Source organism: Chroicocephalus ridibundus, chromosome 6 (genome assembly GCF_963924245.1).
Source record: "Chroicocephalus ridibundus chromosome 6, bChrRid1.1, whole genome shotgun sequence".
In the NCBI taxonomy this organism is placed as follows: domain Eukaryota; kingdom Metazoa; phylum Chordata; class Aves; order Charadriiformes; family Laridae; genus Chroicocephalus; species Chroicocephalus ridibundus.
In genome coordinates, this window is record NC_086289.1 from 43,415,329 (window position 1) to 43,435,515 (window position 20,187).

The following is a 20,187-nucleotide window of genomic DNA, read 5'->3' on the forward strand; positions in this document are numbered from 1 at the left end:
CTTGCAGACATCCTTACCCACGTGCCTGTTGTCTTCAGCTAGGAAAGGAGACTGCAGGGAAACAAGTGTTGAAGTTTAGGAAGAGCTCAGCAGCTTCTCCATAGCTCTGCTCCAACACAAGCAACGTCCAAGCAGATGTCCTCTCACAGATGTCCCTGCAGGGACAAGGACGCAGGTGCGGAGCTCAGGGGGGTCCCCAGGGACTGCCCTGCAGCAAAGCCTGGGCAGGCGTGAGGAACGGGACAGGGAATGGGAGGCATTGTGGCCACATGCAGGGAACAGCCTCTGCCCCATGGATGGGGGAGATGGCCCTGCCATGGTGCACAGAGCCTGGAGAGCAGCTGGGGCTGTGCTGGGAGCCGGCTGCGCGTGCGTGTGCTCAGCAGGGCAGCCAGAAAGCAGGAGAGGCAGATGAGGGATGGAAGGAAGAGAAAAAGGATGGAGAATGAGAGAGAGAGAGAGAGACATTTCCGGGAATGCTTCATCCCCTGATGCAATCCTTCAAGTGGGCTTTTGCTCAGGTTCCTGGTGCCTCAGTGGCACAGCACAACCTGCCTCTGCACCGGCACGGATCTGACCCCTGCCTCGGGCATGCCCTGGGGGAAAAGCAGCCTGTGCACAATCTGGAGGCAGGGACAGAGATCTGTGCCCGTCAGCTACCATTTCTGGCTCTGCCACCCAGGCGCTGTGGCCTGACACGTGCCAGCTCCCCAGCACCATCACCCACCCCAGCGTCTGCTGAGCCAGCCCCCCTGAGCCCCTGCCAGCGTCGCCCGGCTGCTGTCCCTGCTGTCACCAGCCCTGTGACATAAACCCCTGGGTTTTAGCAGGTCTCCATCCCCAGAGGGGATGAGGTTTCTTTGCCTTCGTCACTCCCATAGGAGTGGGCAGCACCTCTTCTCCCTCCCAGTTTCACACACTATTTCCAGCTTGTTGGGTTTTTTCCCTTGCGTAATGCCTTGTTTACACCCATTTACCCTCCAGCCCTTTGGCTTCAGTAGCTCCTCTCCTCTGCTGTGAGAGATGATGTCCTGAGGAAAGTCACGTCTCACGCCAGCCCTGGACCTTTCCTGCCCTCTGCGCGTCCCCTCTGCCAGCTCTGCTCTGTTTGCTGCTGGGAGCAGAGGCAGAGCCAGCTTAGGGCCACCAAGTTGACCCAGAGCTTTGCTGGTCTTGTCCTGTCATCCCTCGTCTGGTCTGAAATTTCTTTGAGCAAAAGCATCGAGCTCTGCTACAGACCCAGACTCCTGGCCCTTCAGGGCCGGCACCAGCATGCAGTGCCACAGCAACGGCTCCACTGGTGTCCCCGTGGCCTTCCTCCCCCTCCCATCATTGTCACCCGGCAGGGACAGAGCTGGGCACAGATCCATCACTCCAGCACAGCGGGCCGCAGGCCAGGGAGGCCATGGGCTGGTTTTGCCTTTGCTGCCAGCCCGTGCAGAGGCGCAGGGTGTGCAGAAGCCAGGCCAGGCGCTCCCAAGGCTTTTAGGATCTTTGTGCCCTACTAAATGGGGGAGGAAAAATGTCTGTGGGGCTTTGGGGGATCAGCTCCCACCATGTGTGCACCACTTCCTTGGGCTGGTCTGAGCTCACTGTCCCCACCTGCCACCTCTCTGTCCTCTGTTGCTCTCCTTTGGCTTTATTTTGCCAGTCAGCAGGGAAATGGGGTGTCAAGTCCCCTCCAGCGTGAAGCTGGTGCCCTGCAGCCCAAGGGTGCTCTGGGGCACTGTGCCAGGTTGTGTGGTCCACATGGGTGGTTCCCGAGCTGGGGCTGTGCTGGGTGGCCCTGGGGACGTTTGTGCCCAACCACTTGCTGCCAACCGTCTCTGTTTGCAACCAGACTCTGTCTGCTCCCCTCTGCAATAGCGGTGGTGAGGCAGAGCGCTCCGGCAGACATGGAGCCTCTGGGGGAAATTTGATGCCTCAGTTTCCCCTTGGGCTTCAGGGCAGGAGGTGAGTGGCGCTGCTCCTGACTGCTGTGTGCTCTGGCATCAGGAGAGGGATTAGGGGGTGCAGAACCCCAGCTAGGGGCAGTGCCCTGATGCTGGAGGCCAGCAGATCCAGGCAGCTCCTCCTGGCCTGGCTGCAGTCTCTGGGCTCAACGGTGCAGTGAGCTGTGCTGGGGCTCAGCCCGGGTGGGAGCAGGGGGCTGGACCCAGGTCTCTCCAGGCTCCTTTTCCAAGATCCCTGTCCCGCCTGCTCGAAACCAGCCCCGCTGGAGACTTTTCCAGCTCTATCCCATCCAGCTCAGCCAAACACCACTGCGCAGGGTGAGGATGGTGCCGGGACAGCCTGAATCAAGGAGGGTTCCCGGGATGCCACAGCCCTTCAAGGTGTCATCCCTGGAGCGGGGGGGAACACCGGGTCCCCCTGGGCCCTGCCACCCTGGGAGGGGATGAAGGGAGCGATGCGTGTACCTGTGCCCACGGGTGCCTGCCCGGCCCGCGGGGGGGGTGCAGTGCCCTCTGCCGCCGCACGGAGCGATGCGCAGCCACCTCCCCCGTGGTGTCACCCTCTTACCCCGACTCCCCCACCCCAACCCGCCACCTCCGGGGGTCGGGGGCGGGCAGGGGATCCCCCGCCCCGCTCCTCCGCCGGCAGGGGCGGGCCGGGACGGCGAGGAGGGGCCGGCGGCGGGATGCGGGCGGGGGCGGGGGGGCGGTCTTGGGCTCCGCCGGCTGCAGGCTGGGCTCGGACCGGTGAAGCAGGTGTGGGAGGAGAGGGGAGCCGCGGGTGGAGCGGGGACGCGCAGTCCCGCCACGCGTCCGTGGGGCGCGGGGACGCGTGAGTGTGCGTGTGTGTGCGCGCGTGTGTGTTTGTGTACGGCCATGTGTAAGCGCATGTTCGTGTGCGTGCGTGTGTGTGCTTGTATTTGTGTGCGTGTTTGTGTGTGTGCGTGTGTGCGTGCATTCACGCACAGCTACAGAGCAGCAGCGTTGCCCCGCGACCCCGGGGGGGCTTATCAGCAGCACGGGGTGCCAGCACAGAGGACAGGCAGGGGCGCAGACAGACAGACAGACAGACAGACAGGCAACGGACACAGGGAGGGAGCAGACCCCGGCGTGGGGCGAGGGGTGCCGCTGTGAGCACAGCGACTCCCTCGCACCGAAGTGTGACGGGAGCCACCTGCTCCGCGGGGGAGCGATTTGGGTGACCCAGGGGTTGCACATCTGGAAGCGGGGAGACCCCAGGAAGCTTCTGGGTACGTCTGCAGCTCCCCTGGATCAGCCTGGATAACCGGGCTCTGCGCGGACCCCCGCGCCTGGCAGTGTCGGGACGGAGCTGATCGATGGCTTACTCACCACGGAGGCCACGCAAATGGCAAATCCCGGCGTTGCGAAGGCTGCTGGTGAGGCTGGAGGCAGCCGCGCCGCCCTCCCCCGGGACTCTCTTAGAGTCGATGGAGTTTATTACTTTAACGTTATTTCCTCTTTCTTTCTGAAGAGCATCTTTTCGGCAGTGCTGCTTTGCAAACGAGGAGCAAGCCACAGGCAGGGGTAGGGTCTCAGCACCGGGCTTTGCTTGCCCAGCGGTGGGAGAGGAAGCCCCTGGCACCCCCCTGGTTCGTCTGCCAGCCTCTCTGCTGACAGAGGACGAGGGGGAGAAGGTGGATAAGTGCAGGTGGCTTCTCCGAGATGAGCTCCAAGGAGAGAGCAGCGGCAGGATTTCATTAGCCTGCCTCTTAAGGCAGTGAAGTCTCCATCCCCTCCCACGCTCCCTCCCCATCCCGACCGTGTCCGGCGCAGGGGCGGTGGGACCTCAGCCTTCATTTGGAGCTTCCCAACAAGCCGTAAGTCCTTCTTGGGTTGGAAAATCGATTTTTCCTCTGGCTGTTTTATGGTCGCCCCATCAACCCCTCTGCACAGCCGGTAGAGTTGGAGCTGGAATTGATTTTTGGGGTTGGCTTTGGGGATCTATCCTGCTTTGCTTCAGGAGCAGGGAGAGGGGACAGCCTTGTTGAGAACCCCCCGATGGTGGGGCAAAGGGACCAAGGTGGGCTGGGGAGCTGCCAGGGTTGTTTCTGGAGGGGAAATGGGGCGGGGAGTGATTGAGAACCCTGGAGGGAGGTTTTGGGGAGACTTTGGGTGGTTTCGCAAAGGAAAGGCTGTGGCAGGAGTGGGGCAAGGGTGCAGAGCCGCAGTGATCAGCAGCATCCTGGCACCCTGACACCAACGGGGAGAGGGGCAGAGGGAGCGGGGACAGCAGAGGGGTTGGGAAAGCATCCGCAAAACTCCCTATCTTTCTGCAGCCATGTATCCCTACATCAACTGCTCTGGACCTGAGTTCCCCCTGTCCCAGCGAGACTTTCCTGTGGAGCCCATCAGCCCCAACCTCTGCAACAGGACTCACCCAGAGACCTTGTTCGACCCCAAGGATGCCAACCTGACGGAGGAGCAGCTGCGGGATAAGTACCTGGGACCTCGACGGTCTAGCTTCTTTGTTCCTGTCTGTGTCATCTACCTGCTGATCTTTGCGGTGGGAGCCGTGGGCAACGCGCTCACCTGCATCGTCATCCTCCGGCACCGGTTCATGAGGACACCCACCAACTACTACCTGTTCAGCCTGGCCATCTCCGACCTGCTGGTGCTGCTGCTGGGGATGCCGCTGGAGCTGTACGACATGTGGAGCAACTACCCCTTCCTGCTGGGTGCCAGCGGCTGCTATTTCAAGACATTGCTCTTTGAGGCCGTCTGCTTCGCCTCCATCCTCAACGTCACGGCCCTGAGCGTGGAGCGCTACATCGCCGTGGTGCACCCGCTCAAGGCTAAGTACGTGGTGACCAGGAATCATGCCAAGAGGGTCATCGTCACCATCTGGGTCTTGTCGGTCATCTGCTCCATTCCCAACACTAGCCTCCACGGGCTGCAGCCTCTCTACGTGCCTGGCCGAGGACGGGTGCCCGATTCGGAGATCTGCACCCTGGTGAAGCCACGCTTGACCTACAACCTCATCATCCAGATCACCACCATCGTCTTCTTTTTCTTGCCCATGGGGACCATCAGTGTCCTCTACCTGCTCATTGGCCTGCAGCTCAAGAAAGAAAAGATGCTGGAGGCCTTGGGAGCCAAATCTGGCGGCGGCCACGACTGCCACAACACCCGGGGGCAGAAGAAAGTCAAGAGGAGGCAGGTCACGAAGATGCTGTGTGAGTCTGATGCTGGGGATGGGTGGAGCCAGGGGGTATCTCCCAGGGCTGTGTTTGGAGGGTGCTGGGGGGAAACTGAGGCATGGCCAGTCCAGAGGACTGAGGCTGGGTTGTCCTGGGGAAGGCTGTGGGGCTGGATCACGGGGTGTCGGGGGAAAGGTAGATCTGGTGGCACCGATCCGACAGGGGGGATTGCTTGTGTCCACTCCCGGCTGCAAGACCTCCCCTCCTCCAGGAAAGCCCTGAGTGGGAAAGGATGGGATGAGGCAACCTGCTTCCCACCCCCCTGCCCAAACCTCATGTGTTGGTGGTAGTGGTGGGATTTCCCAGAGAGGGACTGGTTCCTACCCAGCCCCGCAGCCGCTGCGACCGTCCCAGGGCACTGAGGCACTGACCCAAGGCTGGACTGGAGCATCCCTCCATCCCACCACTCTATGCTTTTGCTCCACAGCCCCGTCCCTGCAGCCTCTGGCCCCCTGCCTGGCAGCAGGAGCTGGCTGCCCTTGGGTAGCTGTCTCTCCCCGGCACGCTGACCTCCGCGTGCTCCCAGCCCCGTGACGGCACAGCGATGGCGGGTTGCCCAGCCCAGTCCATCGGCGGGGCCAGGACTGCTTCTCCGTCCTGTCCCAGTCAAGTGGTAACTCCGCTTCCCCCGGCACCCGGACGGGAACAAAGGGGGAACCTGTCCCGATGTGCCATGGGGATACAGCATGGCACAGGTATGGCAGGGCAGGGGACCCCAGGACCACTTGTACACCCTCCCTTTCCTTTCCATCGGCAGAGCTGGCTTATAAAAAAAACCCCAAACCCCAGAGCACAAGGAAGGGGTGCAAATAGCTCTTGCTCCTTGGACTTTGCTGGCAATGGTGGCGGGGTGCTCAGGGGCTGGATGCCTGCAGGGGCGTCCCCCAGCGTGCTGCACGATGATGGGGAATGGAGACACATGGCGCAGCAGTGCCTGGAGCAGCTCTGGCAGGCGATGGAGGGAGGGAGATCCTGTCCGGACCTCCAGCCCCTCCATGGCAAGTCAAAAAGGCACTGGGGTGGGCCTTCCTCTCTCCCTTTTCCTCTCTCCCACGCTTTTTTGGGTGTTCTTTGCCGCTGAAGCTGAAATGGGGCAGCGCTTGGCCAGGGACTGGAGGTCCCCGGGAGGGTGAGCCCTGTCTAACACCAGCTCCTCGTCTCCCCCCGCAGTTGTGCTGGTGGTGGTGTTCGGGATCTGCTGGGCCCCCTTCCACACCGACCGCCTCGTCTGGAGCTTCGTCTCCACCTGGACCAGCCATATGCTTCACATGTTCCAGTACGTCCACATCATCTCAGGCGTCTTCTTCTACCTGAGCTCAGCTGCCAACCCCATCCTCTACAACATGATGTCCACCCGCTTCCGGGAGATGTTCAAGGAGGTGATGTGCCACCCTGGCCACCGCCCACCACGGTCACGGAAATACTCCCCCAGTGTCACCCGCACCACCACACGCAGCACCGAGTGTGAGCCCATGCCCGGCACCAATGGGCTGCCCCTCTCCGACGCCGAGGAGTACGAGCTGGAGGAGGTGGAGGGGAGCCAGGCCGTCATGCACACAACATCCCTCTGCTGATGAGTAGGAGGATGCAGGGGGATCAGGACCAGCTTTCCCCACCACCAGCATCCATCTGACTGTGGCACCCATCCCGTGGTGAGGAGCAGGGCAGGAGCGATGGAGGGGTCCCCGCCTCTCTGTGCCATCCTGCTGGGATGTGAAGGCTGGTTTTCTCAGCAGTGCTGCTCCGGGGACATGGCGGTGGTGGCCATGCTGTGCCCTGGATGCGTTGCACCCGCTGCGCTCGGCACTGGGGCTGGCCAAAGTCAGGACATCCCTTGTGGTGTGGGAACAGCTGGCTTCTACACCAGGGGTAGGGCAGCAATCCCCCAAACCGCCCCATCCCTGCAGCCCAGCGGGTTGAGCCTGTGGGTGAGGGTGTTGGGGGTGTCAGGCACTCTGGGCTGTTTCGGGATACCGTGCTGGATGGGTGCCCCGAGGGGTGCTCGCACCTGGGCTGAGAACCGTGGGAGCGGGAGAGTTCTGCACAGGATGGAGGGGAGAAAAAAAGGTCTGTTGGTGCCTTCTCCCTCGAGACCACCCCATGGTCCTCTGGCACCGATGTGCCCCTGATTTTCTTGCACGTCCTTTTGGTGGTGCCAGCTGGTGTCTGGCTACAGGGTACCGGTACGGCTCCGTGCTCCCAGCCTTCCTCCTGCTTCAGCCCACCAAGGGCAAGGGAAGGAGCACAGCTGCTCCCTCCACAGAGGGGGAAATATGGGACAACGGGAGCCCCAGGCTGCCTGCAGCACTGAGGCACAGCTCTGCGCCTTCCCCATGCCCTGCTCTCCACCCTCCAACACGCATCTGGCGGGTGCCACCCTCCTCTTCCTCAGCCTGCCATGGTCCCCTGCACCCCCGGGGAATGAATGCAGGGAACCTTCCTTCATTCCTGCCCTGCATGGGCCGAGCCTCAGTGAGAATTAAAAAAAAAACATTGTTGGCCTGATTTGTGCCCTGGTTGCGTCCCCCAGGACCCAGCTCTGCTCCCAGTGTGGGACTGAACCCAGGCCATCCTCCTGGGGGGTGACGGGCAGGCCGTGTGCCAGGGTGATGGGCACCAGGGGGTCCCACCAGCTCTGCCTGCGGGCTCTGCTGGGTCCGGGCGGGCTCAGGGCATGGCATGGAAGGTGTGAGCGGGATGCACGCACCCTTCCCGGTCTCCGGGATGCTTGGGCTGAGCTGGAGCTGGAGCCAGCATGGAGTGGGAGCTGCCTCCGGAGCGGTGGCAATCAATCTGTCCCCAGACGTGGCTCAGGAAATGTCACGAAAATGCCAGGGAGCGCGGGCTGGCTGGTCGCACTCCCCCAGGCTGGAAGGACCCATCGATTTACTGTCTGAGATCGATGCTGCTGACTTCGAGGCGTACGCTGGGTCCGCTCGCAGGATGAAATATTGAGGCTCCGAAATGCCACCCGAGGGGCTGTCTGAGGGGCTGTCCGAGCAGCTTGAGCTCTTGGCTCGCATGACTTCCCCAGCTCCGGTTCCCTCCCAGCTAGCCGGGGAGGCTTTCTTGGCTCGGCATCCCGTGGCCATGCCTCTGGGCAGCATGGCTGTGCCAGCAGGGCTCGCCTGCAGACCCGAGCAGGAATACCAGAGGAAAGACCCCCAGTCAGGGCTCTGGCAGGGGCATCACTGCCTGCTGCTGCTCTGCTTCCAGCCCCTCTGAAGCACATCACACGGGGCCGCAGCCAGGCCAGCCACCAAGAAGGGGCAGGATTTGGGGCTTGCAAACTCCCTCCTGCCCCCATCGACCTGGTTCCCGGCTCGGGGGCAGCACAGCTGGCTCTCCTCCCGCACTCCCCATCCCCACAACAGGGTCTGCTGCGGGCAAAGCCCTTCCTCAGCCCTTGTGGGGTGCTGCTGGGTGAGGATGGGCAGGGGGCTGCAGTAACTTTGCACTTTGGGGTCCTGCTGGCTGCCCACAGCCTGTCTCCAGAGGATGTCAGCGTGGCCAAGGGCATCAAGATCCATCCATTTCCTTCCCTCCCTGGCTCCCATCGCTGATGGTCCTGGCAGGGGCCAGCACCCTGGCAGCCATGCAGGACCCCTCGTCACTGCTGTGCGGGTGGATGTGACTGATGCCTCCTTGATGGCCATTATTTCCTCATCTCACTTCACCCGGCCGCTTCCCCAGCTGCAAATCTCCAGGGAATGGCTTTTTAATAGGCAGTCGATAGCGTTTTATTATGCAGTGACGGCTGCCTGCATGGAGCTTCGGGGTCCCTTGTGCTGCAAGTCGGGAGGACGCGTTCCCTTGCTCGTGGGCAGCCGAGCTGTGCAAGGGGACAGCTGTGGCCGCTGTGGCTCAAGCTCCAGAGGACAGTGTGTGTCAGCCTGGGTATTTTTTTGGGGGGTCCTGTGGCTCAGCACAACTGGAATGACGTTCAGCGCATCCAGAAAGATGGGGTGCTGGCTCTGCCTTTATCCAGCCTTGCGGCCCCAACTCCCCTGCCATCCCCTGGTCTGGGACGTTCCATCCTCGGCTACCCTAAATTCCCCTCTGAGATGCGGGAGGCCCCAGTGTGTCAGGCAGCAATGCTGGGGGCTGCCCCACCGCCCACCCCCCCATGCACAGCTGGGCCAGGGATCACCCCGAAGAGCATCCCAAAGGCTTGCCAAAGCACGGCTGGCGGCACCTCCTGGGTGGAGATGTGAGGGCAAACTTTGGTCCCCTGGCAGGGGTTTTGTGATAGTGTGTGGGGACAACCCCAAGTCCCTGATTCCGAATGCCAGCCAGGCTGACGAGAGATGCTGCAATCAAAGGCTCCCGGGCAAGTCCTTTAATCCCATAATTAATTTTAGTAAAAGCTTCAGTCAGGGCATGAAACCTAATAAAAACGGAACTGATCTCCTGGGAGAGAATGGTTCCATGGAGAGGGTTTTGCACCTCTCCATTAAAGGGAAGGCAGTGGCTGCCGGCTCCTGCCCACCTCGGGCTTGCTGCAGCCCCCAGGAAGGGAATTATGGAGCCTGTTTGCTCCAAGGGTGATGCTTCCCACTGCCCTGTGCCCTCGGCGTCAGCCTGGTCCCCTGCCACCTTCCCGGTATAAATTAGAGTGATTATTCCTGCTGGGGAGGTGGTATAGAAGCAAAGAGCCCTGCCGGGGGGAGGCAGCAGAAGGCAGCGATGGGATGAGTTGCTCCCACTGCTCCCACCCATGTAACTGGTCAGGGCGAGAGGCCGGTGCTTCAGGATGGCTGTGGCGGAAGGAGGATCCCAAAACGCCGCCTGGGAGTTCTCACCAACTAAATGATCCTTTCAGGACCCAAAGGAGCCTGAAGAAGACAGAGCAGAGGGACGTTGCGGGGGCGGGAGCTGGCAAGAGCGTGCAGATGCTGTTGCTCCGGGTCTTTGCTGGGAGCTGGGGGAAGCACCTCTCTGTCCCTGCAAAGGGAGCACATGGCCAGGTTGGACTCCATGCCACCGTGACCTCTACAAATGCTTTCTTTCCAAAGAGCCGTTCCCCAGAAGTTGGCCGTCTGTCCTCCCAGATTTACGGCAGCGTCTGTCCAAAGGCCAGTTCCTGCCTATCCACCCACTTCCAGCCCCAGGAGATCCCTCCTGCCCCCCGCTCCTGCTCAGCACCCCCATGGTGAGCACCCGTCCCTCCTCCATCGCCTCCAGCCCCGCTCCCAGGAGGTTCCCTCTCTCCCAACAGCTTGTGGAGCTGTTTTCCCCTTGCGCTGCCGCGCGCCCTGAGTGACACAGTATCTCTGGAGCTTCCAATAAAAAGATTTATCACCGTAGCTTTGGGGATTAAAAAGTAATCCATCTATGAGGCTGCCCCAGCCTTGTAAGGCTTTTTTTTTGTGCTGTGGTTGTTTGCAACAGGCATGGGGTGTTTTTCTTTTTTTTCCTTTACGGAGCCAAACTCAAGTATCACAGTGATTGCCTTGTATATTTGGAGCCATGATAGATGGCTCCAGAGAGCGCCAGCGGATTTTTTTGCCGCGGCCCCCCCCTCTTCAATAAGCCAAGGGAAGGGTTGTTTTTCGCTCCCTTCACACCGCCACGGTATGGGGAAAACTCACACAGTGTGAATTTGGCAAAGCCCTCGCGTGCCTGGGAGCGAGCGGTCCCTGGTTGGGGCCGGGCGGTGGGGCAGATTCGGGCTGCCCAGCCGTGGATAGGACACAGCAGCCTTTCCCACCGAGATCCCAGCCTTTGAGAGGAGAGCAGGGAAGCAGGAAAATGTAAAGGCCAGGAAACCGCAGGGATGTGCTGGGTTTGAGCTCGGCAATTATTTAGGCTGCTTTTTGAACCATATTTCAATATATTTCTCTCAATCCAGGATAGTGGTGGTGGTGAAAAGCTAATACCTAGTGCCCACAGATGGGTGATGGGCAGCATAGAGGTAGGCAGGAGGGCAAACGGGCAGGTGGGGGAAATATAATATATGCAGGGTTTGATTCTGCTCCTCAGGGACAGTTTTTAGCCCCACAGCAAGGGCAGCCCATCTTCCCACCCGGCTCCTTGGCTGGCCCCTCGCACAGGAACCAGTTTTCCAGGCCGACGTGCGCTGCGGTAGGGCCGGGAAGAGGCAGCATGGGAAGCACATCCCACCCCAAGGGCCCTGGATGGAGGAGCTCAGCCGCAGCTCCAGATGCTCGGGCTGACTCACGGCTGCATTGCGGTGTGACTGTCACCTGCGCTGGGGATGGTTTTCTCCACGTCACAGCAAACCCGGCAGCCCTGGAGGGGACAGGCCATGTGCAGGGAGGGGATGGGCTCCCCCTACCCCACCTCTCCCCACTTAGGGCCCGCAGGGAGGGGACACGCTGGGGCTAGATGGGCAAAGGGCATCTCTGGGAGACGAGGGTCTGTGTGTAGTTTAAGGACCTCCCTGTCTGAAATCCCACCACCCTCATGGCAGGGTGATGGGAAGGACAGAGGTGGGACACACAGTGACCTTCCCCACAGCCTAGCAGCAACGCAGAGGGACAATTTCAGGGGCAAAGTGACCCCTTAAAGCCACCAGGCGCCTCGACAAGCGCCACCTGGGGCAGGGTTAAAACCCCACCACAACGGGTTAGCAGAAACAGACTGTCTGATGAGCCCACGCCTTCGCCTGTCGCGACGTGTTGTTGCTAAAGATGCCAGAATTAATGTCAGAGGAGCCTGCGTGATGCTCAATTTGGTTCATGGGGACACTTTGGTTAAGAAATTAAAGTGACGCATAATTAGCACGGCAGTAAGCGGATTAAAGCTGGCTGGATAGCAGAGCTCCGGGGCAAGCGGGGACTGCTAACCACCGGCTGCAATTGCCAGCGAGGCTGGGGGGGGATCGGGCTCAGCCCAAGGCCCCCACATTGTCCCTGAGCATCATCCCTGAGCAGGTTCCCTGGGCTTGGGGAATGCAAGTGGAGGACCTCAAGACTGACCTGGAGGACCTCAAGACTGACCTGGCGGACAACAGTTTGCAAAGAACTTCCCCACAGCCCGCAGAAGCCATGCGTGGGGTCCCCAGCAGACACCTCCCAGGGGTCTGCCCTGGTCCCCTGTCCGGGATGTGGAGGATAAGGGGGCACCAGCTCTCCGATCCTCATTGAGGTGGGACAGATTCCAGCATGAAGAGGAAGGCTGAGATGCTCAGACTAGAAGAAGTTAACTTTTATCTATTTTTATGTATATTTAGGACCAGCAAAACGTGAGCACAAGTTCCCAAGGGTGGTGGTGGAGTCCCTCGAGGGGTAATGCCTCCCCACAGATCAGGTGCTTTTCTATAAGGTCAGCTCCTCTTCAAATGTGGTTTTGAGGATATTTGCTTCTGCTAAGGACTTGGTCTGCATTACAGCACCAGGAAGGGAACGACAGCCCTTGCTCCTCCACTCCACTGTGCCCAGATGGCATCTTCCTCTCCCTCCCGACACCCAAAGCACCCGGCGGTACCTGGGCTGACCCCCTCCAAAATGAGTTTGTAGTGAAAACAAGTAAAAACCCCAAAACGTGGACCCACACTCAGGACTAGACCCCAGCTGTCTCTGCTGCAAAGTTGTTATAGCAGCAGACTTTAATTACAGGGGTTTATCGCTCTTTGTGCTTATCGCAGCAGCCAGGGCGAGTTTGCTGTCTCCATTTGGGACTATTTAATGTGACACATTGGAGAAAGCTGTCTGAGAGGCATCTGGAAACCAAACACATCTTTCTTGTTATCTTTCCTGGGCAGGTAGAGCGACTGTCTTGTTTTAATGACCATTAAAGTGATGCTGAGACCAAGCGAGAGACATCCCCTCCTGCCCCCAGGGCTCACATCATGCACAGGATGGTCCCAGCTGGTCCTGGGGCTAAAAGCCTGGCCAAAAGCTTTATTTCACACAGCCTGGGGCTGCCAGGAGGGGAGGACACATGTCCCCAGGAGGTATTTGGCAGAGATGGGATGCAGCGGCTTCCCCAGGCAAGCCCCTCTCTGTGTCCTGGCAGGCAGGCGCCTGCAGGCACGGGAGCTGCCAACAGGCAACAGAAAATAAAGACACAGAAATAAATCTGCTTTTCCTCAGCTCCTGTGCCTGACCTCTGCAGGGGCAGCCGATAAAAACCCTTTGCTGCTTGACACTTGTGCAGGCTTGGAAAGAAGCTCAGCAGCACTGCCCACCTTCATCCCCCAGCCAGGGGATGCTCCTGGGAGGGAGAAATCCCTGGGGGGCTGCAGGCTTATAGCAAGTGTTGGACAAGGTCCTGCTTTCCTCAGGCTTGTTGGACCAAGTTGCTTTTGAGCAACTTTCACCCCAGAAAGCATCCTGTCTCTCTCTTGGCTGGGCCAGACCCCACGACCCACCGGCCCTCTCCCATGGCAGTAGCCTCAGCTCACACATGGGTGTCCCCTCCCTGGCAAGACCCCACTGTGGCAGGAACCTGCTTTTCAGTGTCTTGCTTGCAGGGAGAAATGTCAGCCCTGACCCCAATTCTCCCTCCCTAGCATCTTCCTAGCATGCACATGCACCCACACCCAGCTGGGTTTAATGCCTTTTAATTTCTCATCCCATGCTCAGAACAGCTGGGATCAATTCACTGCTGCTGTCACCAGAAAGAAATCAAGTTAATGACAAGAAAGTCATTATAATTTAGGAGACTCATCCAGCCTCACTGCTGTATTAATGAGAAACAGAGGAAGGTATTGGTGCTGCCTGCCCTGCTCTTCTCTCCCACACCTATAGCTCTTCACCACCCTGGGAACCCATTAGCAATCCCAGGGTCAAGCTGCCTTTTTCCAGGCACCACCTTGTGTTCGCTCTGTGGTCTGGGCCCCTCTGTTTAAGAGCTCTTTGCTCATCCTGGTGTTTTCAAGTGATTTCTGCTCTGGTTAAAGGAAGATCCACATCTCTCTCTGGCTCTTAGGTTGTCCAAACTAATCCTGGCCTCAGCTCCAAGCCTCTCTGCCGGGTCTGATTTAAGCAACCACCTCACACAGATGGAAAAGCAAATGGTTTGAGCTGGATTTCTTTTCTATTTTCCTGCAGCAATCCCGGCTTGCAGGCAGTGAGTCCATCTGGCAGGAGCCCGAATCACAACAACAGCAAATACCACTCCAAAGCATCATCTGTGTGATTCGGGAACTCAGGAAGATGAGGGCTGAGTGAGGACTTCTTCTACTGACTGTGTGGTGGGTGCTTGAATTAAATACACAACAGCAAAAAGCTAAAAGAAAGAAAACACCGGTAAACGGCGATAACGATAACGGGACTGAAAAGCACCCATTTGCATCCAGTCAGGGTGGGTGAGTGGGGCAACTGAAATGTTTAAAGGTGGGGTTTTTTTCTGCTGGAAAGGGTATTTGTGTGTCTCTGCTGATCGTCCCTGTGCAGATGTAACTGTGAATTTAACCCTATTCCAGGAGACATGGGTTGCGGCAGGAACCCACCCATCCTTGGAGGTGAGAGTAGTCTGACGGGTCACATCTGCGAGCTTCTCTTCCCTCGCTGGGAGCTCCAGCGTTAGAGAGATCTCTGCGTCCCCTTGCTGTTCCTCCCAGCTCCCAGCCTGCTTCCTTGTCCCAAAAGTTTAACATCTCCCCGGGGTAACATCTCCAGAGCTGAAAAGGGCCTTTGGCTGACACTTGTGCAACTTTGTTCTGCACGTGGGGTTGGGAGAGGCTGGGCTCAGCGGTGAGACACCCGGTGCATGGCTCATGGCTTTCCCCAAAAACCTTCTAGAAACAGGTTTGGGGATCTCCAGCCCCATTCAGGGAGTCCCTACACCCATCTTTTTTGTGCCAGTGATAATTTTGGTCATAAAGCCTGGCTGCGCTCAAGCCAGGATTCGAGAGAACAATTTAAAACAATAGGAAAGACCAAGCCAAGCAATCTAGTATCCTTTGAATTTAGCACGAGGAGAGAGATGGAGCATCTCCAGGGGCGAGCTGCAGGGAGACGTGGTCCCACCACAGCCCTGCTCTGCCAAGGGGCTTGCTCCCTCCTTGCCGGTGGGGACGGGTCCTCTCCTGCGCCACAGCACCAGTGGGTGAGAATTCACAGTCGCACCAGGAACATTGTTTTTGGCAGCTGGGACATGCGTGGGTGTGATGTGGCTGATGGACACTTGCTGACACCTTCAGGACCTGCTGGTCTAATTTTCCCTCGTCCGAGAAGCTGCTCTGTGCCTGCTGCCAGCCCTGCAAAAAAAGTCTCATCCTCCACAAAAAGGATTTAGGATTTTTCGCAGAAAACAGATGGGCACTTTGCCACGAAGCCACCGCATCGCTGCTGTCCCCTCCGAACCCCCTTGGTTCACTACCTTCGCTCCAGCCTCAGGTGGATGATCTCCTTTCCGCAGGTGAGAGCAAGGGCAGAAGCAGAAAAACAGATCCAGATTTCGTGCAAATACGAGGTGCCAGGGTAAAAGAGAGAGGACTGAATATGAGTGAGCAAAGCGGGACTCTCCCTCCTTGGTGCATTTTTGCACGCTCCAGTCCTTTCAGTGCTAAATGCACCTTTTAATATCTAGAGGGTAAAGGTTTCGGCTACGCAGCTCCGCATAAATCCCGTACAGCTTGGTGCGCTTTTAGACCCATCAAGGTTTGCCTTTCGCTGGTTTTCCAGGGGCAGGGACGTGGGATGCTCTCATCTCCCCTGCCTTTGCCAGGGGTGGGAGCAGCTCTCAGCCCCCCCCGCCCCCCACGCTCTGCATGGATCATTTTGTCAGCCCCAACAAGGTTATTTGGCAAAGGCTTTGGCAGAAGGTGGATGGCGAGACCGGGCTCTGCATTAACCCCTGCACCGCCGCTGTCCTGGTGCACGGGAGGGCTCAGGCTGGTCCCGTACAGAAACCGCCTGTCTCCTCTCTGGGCACAGGCAGCCTTCACCTGCAACGTGACGGGGCTGCTCAAAAACCAAAGTGTTATGGTTTGAGAAAACCTAGAACAATTTATCGTCGTTTAGACAATTATTCTACCACCCAATGACCCTTCCCCACCCGGGAAGGGGAATCGGGGAAAGCAAGAAAACACAAGGGTTGAAATAGAAATAGATTTAATAGGATAAGACTAAATAATTAACAATAATACTAAAGAACCAGTATTAATCCCAATACTAATATAAGATACATGAGAGTGACACTCAGCCAATTCTATCAGCAGGAGGCTGTGCACTCCCGGTAGCGGGCAGTAAACGTCGGACACTGCGAGTGCTGTGGCTTCGGGAGGAAGGGAAGGGCTCGGGGGTCCAGCACCGGGGCAAGGAGTTTCTCTGGACCGCCGCCATCAAGGGAGAGAGAAACTACTCAGCAAACTTTCTAATTTATATAGAATGTGACGTTCATGGTATGAAATAATCCTGATGGCCAGCCTGGGTCAAATGCCCAGGTCTCGCTCCTCCCCATCCCTGCGCCTGGCAAGGCTGGAAAACACTGAGACCTTGAATCCCACATAGCCTAGCTGGCTATAAAGTAAATACTTTCACAAATTCAGACACTAGAGTCTTCCAAAAGTGGAGTTTTCCCCAGCATTAGAAGAGAAATTAGTCCCGTGTCGCTCAACCCAGGACACCAAGGAAAAACCATTTAAATAAACCATTTAAACCGCAAAGGGGTGCAGAGACCCAGCGATGTGCTTCCCGTACCCTCACAGCCTCCTCAGGAAACACGTTTTGTTCCGAATATCCCAACAAATCCTTGGCGAGGCTTTTATAGACACACACATATATACCAACATAGGTCAGAATTTAGGCTAACCTTGGTCTCGGAAAGACTTCTCTAGAAGAAATGCATCAGCTCCCTGAGTCAGGGCTGCTCACCTGGTGAGGTGGGAGACTGGGCACCGCTGTGGCTGGAGACATTTGGGCTTTCCCTGAAATTTCCCCTTTCCCTTCTGGACCTTTCTCCCAGCGTGACCTCCTTTCAGAGGTGGGTTTGCCCCCTCCCAGGCTGTGGCTCATCCACCGGCAGTGTTTGATGGCCTTCAAGGTCTGGGCAATGCTGGCCCCATGGTGGGAAGAACCTTGTGCAGCAGAGCTTAGTTTCCCCGGGAGCGATGCCCCAAGCCAGGGCGAGGATGCGGACGCAGGACGAGCGGTGGGACCGGTTCGGGTGCTCCTCAGCCGAAAGGTGCAGGGTGATGCCACCTGCCTTGCAGGAGCCCCAGCTGATTTCAGCAGGTTTAGGCATGAGGCTCCAAAGCTTGTGGCCGGGAGGGTGCTGGGTTGGCAGCCGTAGTGGTGACGATTATTTCCGCTCCCAAAAAAGGGTGCAGAGCGAGCACTGCTCCACGGCACAGACCCTGACCTCTGCCCATCGCTGCACGGGGACATCCCCAGACCTCAGAGCAAAGGGGCGCGGAGACCCAGCAACACCCTTCCCTTATCCTCACAGCCTCCTCGGGAAACATCTTTTGTTCCTAATATCCCAACAAACCCTTATCGAGGCTTTTTTACACACCTACGTACTGCCATAGGTATGCATTTAAGCTACCCTTGGTCTCAGAAAGGCTTTTCTAGAAGAAATGTGGCAGCTCGCTGAGTCAGGGCTGCTTACCTGGTGAGGTGGGAGACTAGGAGACCAGGCACTCCTCCTCCTCCCCTGGCTCAGTGTCCCTCTCTTAAAGAAATACACTTAAAGAGGTTGGATTTCAAGCCGTGAATCAAATCTTTGGGAGAAATGTGACCTCACGAAGATAAATCAGGCAATAAACACTGCTTGGAGGTTTCTCATCCCACTCAGAATAACTGTAAAAAATCCTCTTTTTCCAAGAAACAGGGTACCCAGGCAGCCTGTTCTCCTGGGCAAGGTAGAAAGTGCCAACTACTTGTAAATTATATTAATAGACCTTTTATTGGACAGATGCTACGCTATTGGACTATGGCACGGGGCAGAGAAAGTAATGAAGTCAAATGGTGCAGAGCCACCAGAGAAGCAAATCAAATAAGGGTTTGACAGCATGATCTGCGCTTCTGTTTGATCAGAGAAAATTGCAAGTGCTTTTGGTCTTTGTGCTGGAGGCCAGGAAGAACTGCGCCGTCTCCCCTTATCCTTGGGCAGGAGGCTGCTGACAGGGATTTGAGAGCTTGGATGGAAATTGTGCCTCTGGTGGCTTTTTGGGCCATGTCTGCTCTGTCCCTCGAAGTGGCTGCAGGTGAGCTGCAGGGTTAACCTGGCTGTGGCTGGAAGGGTGATGCCTCGCTCACGGGGAGGTGGGGAAAAAACTCAGCAGAGGATGGTCTTGAGAGGGGTCCCCTCTCCCCATGCTGCTGCAGGTCCTTTCTTCCTTCCTCCACCTTCTATAAATGGGCCTTATCCAGCCTGTGGAGCATGGGACACGGGACTCCTGCCACGTGCTGGGCTCTGAAAGTCCCCGCAGGTGGGATGCTGTGCTGCAATCTCCGTCCTTTGCTGGGTGAGACCCCTCGGGCAGTGCACGGTACCCACCAGCACATCATGCTCCAAGGGTCGACACCACCTTTCCCAGACAGAAAATTGCCCTCTCCAGTTTGGAGCAGCGCCCACTCGGCCACATTTTGGTGCGGTTAATCCCAGGCAGAGGGCAGGCCCTGCCCTGTGCTCCACACCTTCTGCATAATAAATATGCTAAAGCAGCCAACTAATTATTGGAAATACAGAACCCAGCAGGAGATGGGCAGACCCTGCTCACGCTTGCACCATGCCTCGTTATAAAAGGGTTGCTCTGCTCAGATTTATCTTCCCGATCCCATGGCTGACGACATCCCAGAGCTGGTGTTCGGAGCCCAGACCCCCATCCCCACTTCCCATCCATCGCGTGGCTGGGGGGGGCTTCCCTGAGATAGGGGCTGCCCACCCCCCTCCATGGTCCTTCTAGCCCTTCCCTGGCCCCAGGCTAGCTGGGAGAAAGCTCTCGCTCCCACAGGTCATCATGGCACTAATTCAGGTCCTAAGGTTTTTCACTGCGAGCTCCCATCCCACGTAACTATCCTGTGCCTCGGGAGCAGCTCGTGTCCCTTCCTCGCTGTGATACCAGCCATTATTAATGTATTAGTGTTGGGCTGCTGAACCATAATGTCTCTATAGTCAATAGCATTAAGCATTTAATTACCCAGCGGGATGAATCGATGGGCTTCTTTCTTTGCTCTACAATTAAAACCGAGCAGGAGAGGCAGAGCGTAATTTTCAGTCTGCTTTAAGCTTCCTCTGGCATTTCATGCAGGGGGAGATGAGCTGATGGCTTGTAAGGGACAGGAAGGAGAGGACTTTTCCCCAAGAAACCACATTCTCGCCTCCCTCCCAGGATGCGGACGTCATGACTGCACACTCGCCCAGCTTAATGAGACACCGCTGGGTCGTTCAGGACAACATTTCAGGTCTGACAACACTGATGGTGGGAAAGTTATTGCTCCAAGTCTTATTTTTAACTACAGTCGTAGGAAGTTTGAAAGCAGCAGTTTTAACTTGTACCCTGCTGGTGAGAATTTCTGCGGCAAGAGCTGGTAAGTGAAACAGCCCGATGTGCTGCCGGGACAAGGCACAAACAGCCCAAGAGCCGTCTGGGCTGGGGAAGTACTTTCAGCCCTTATTTTTAACCTTCTTTGGATGAAGCTTGCTGCGGAGGGGAGGCTGGGGCAGATGGGGGGTTAAAGCTGGGTGGGCTCAGCATCCCTGGCACCATGCTGGTGGCTCTGGGGCTTTCGGATGGTCTGTATGGCTTGACACCAGCCCGGGTCACTTGAGCTCTGTGGGGACAATCAAGTGCAAAGTGACCCTTTCCAAAAAGCTCAGGTTGTGGATGGACCTCCTGATGCAACCATGGAAGCCCTTGGGGTGGCTGGTGCCTCGTGGTGGCAAGTTGGGGCAGGAGCTTTGCAAACCTCGTGGATTGGGCTCGGTGGGCAACTTTTGCTGGGACAACACAGCTCTCAGGGGAAACACCAGACCGTTTCCCACTAAGATAAAGAAGCCACCCTGCACGCTTTCCACCGGCACCAATTCCTGTTTCCGAGGAATTTTTTTGACTTGGCTCTGACGGCAGGGACCTGTCGGCCCCCCCTGGCAGAGGCTGG

The 20,187-nt window shown here is 57.7% G+C and overlaps 1 protein-coding gene across 1 annotated transcript; it reads left to right on the forward strand.

Moving 5' to 3' along the window:
* Positions 1 to 3,764: 3,764 nt before the first annotated feature.
* NMUR1 (neuromedin U receptor 1) lies at positions 3,765 to 6,777 on the forward strand. The gene is made up of 3 exons (XM_063339283.1): positions 3,765 to 3,790; positions 4,250 to 5,146; positions 6,341 to 6,777. Exons 2-3 carry the CDS (start codon positions 4,252 to 4,254, stop codon positions 6,742 to 6,744), a joined length of 1,299 nt encoding a protein of 432 aa, XP_063195353.1. The 5' UTR covers positions 3,765 to 3,790; positions 4,250 to 4,251; the 3' UTR covers positions 6,745 to 6,777.
* The last annotated feature ends 13,410 nt before the right edge of the window (positions 6,778 to 20,187 follow it).

What these genes read in the sequence shown, in the direction of transcription:
- NMUR1 (XM_063339283.1), top strand. Translation starts at nt 4,252, where the DNA reads ATGTATCCCTACATCAACTGCTCTGGACCTGAGTTCCCCCTGTCCCAG. An exon ending in GCAGGTCACGAAGATGCTGT is followed by an intron (nt 5,147 to 6,340) that starts GTGAGTCTGATG and finishes CTCCCCCCGCAG; the next exon opens with TTGTGCTGGTGGTGGTGTTC.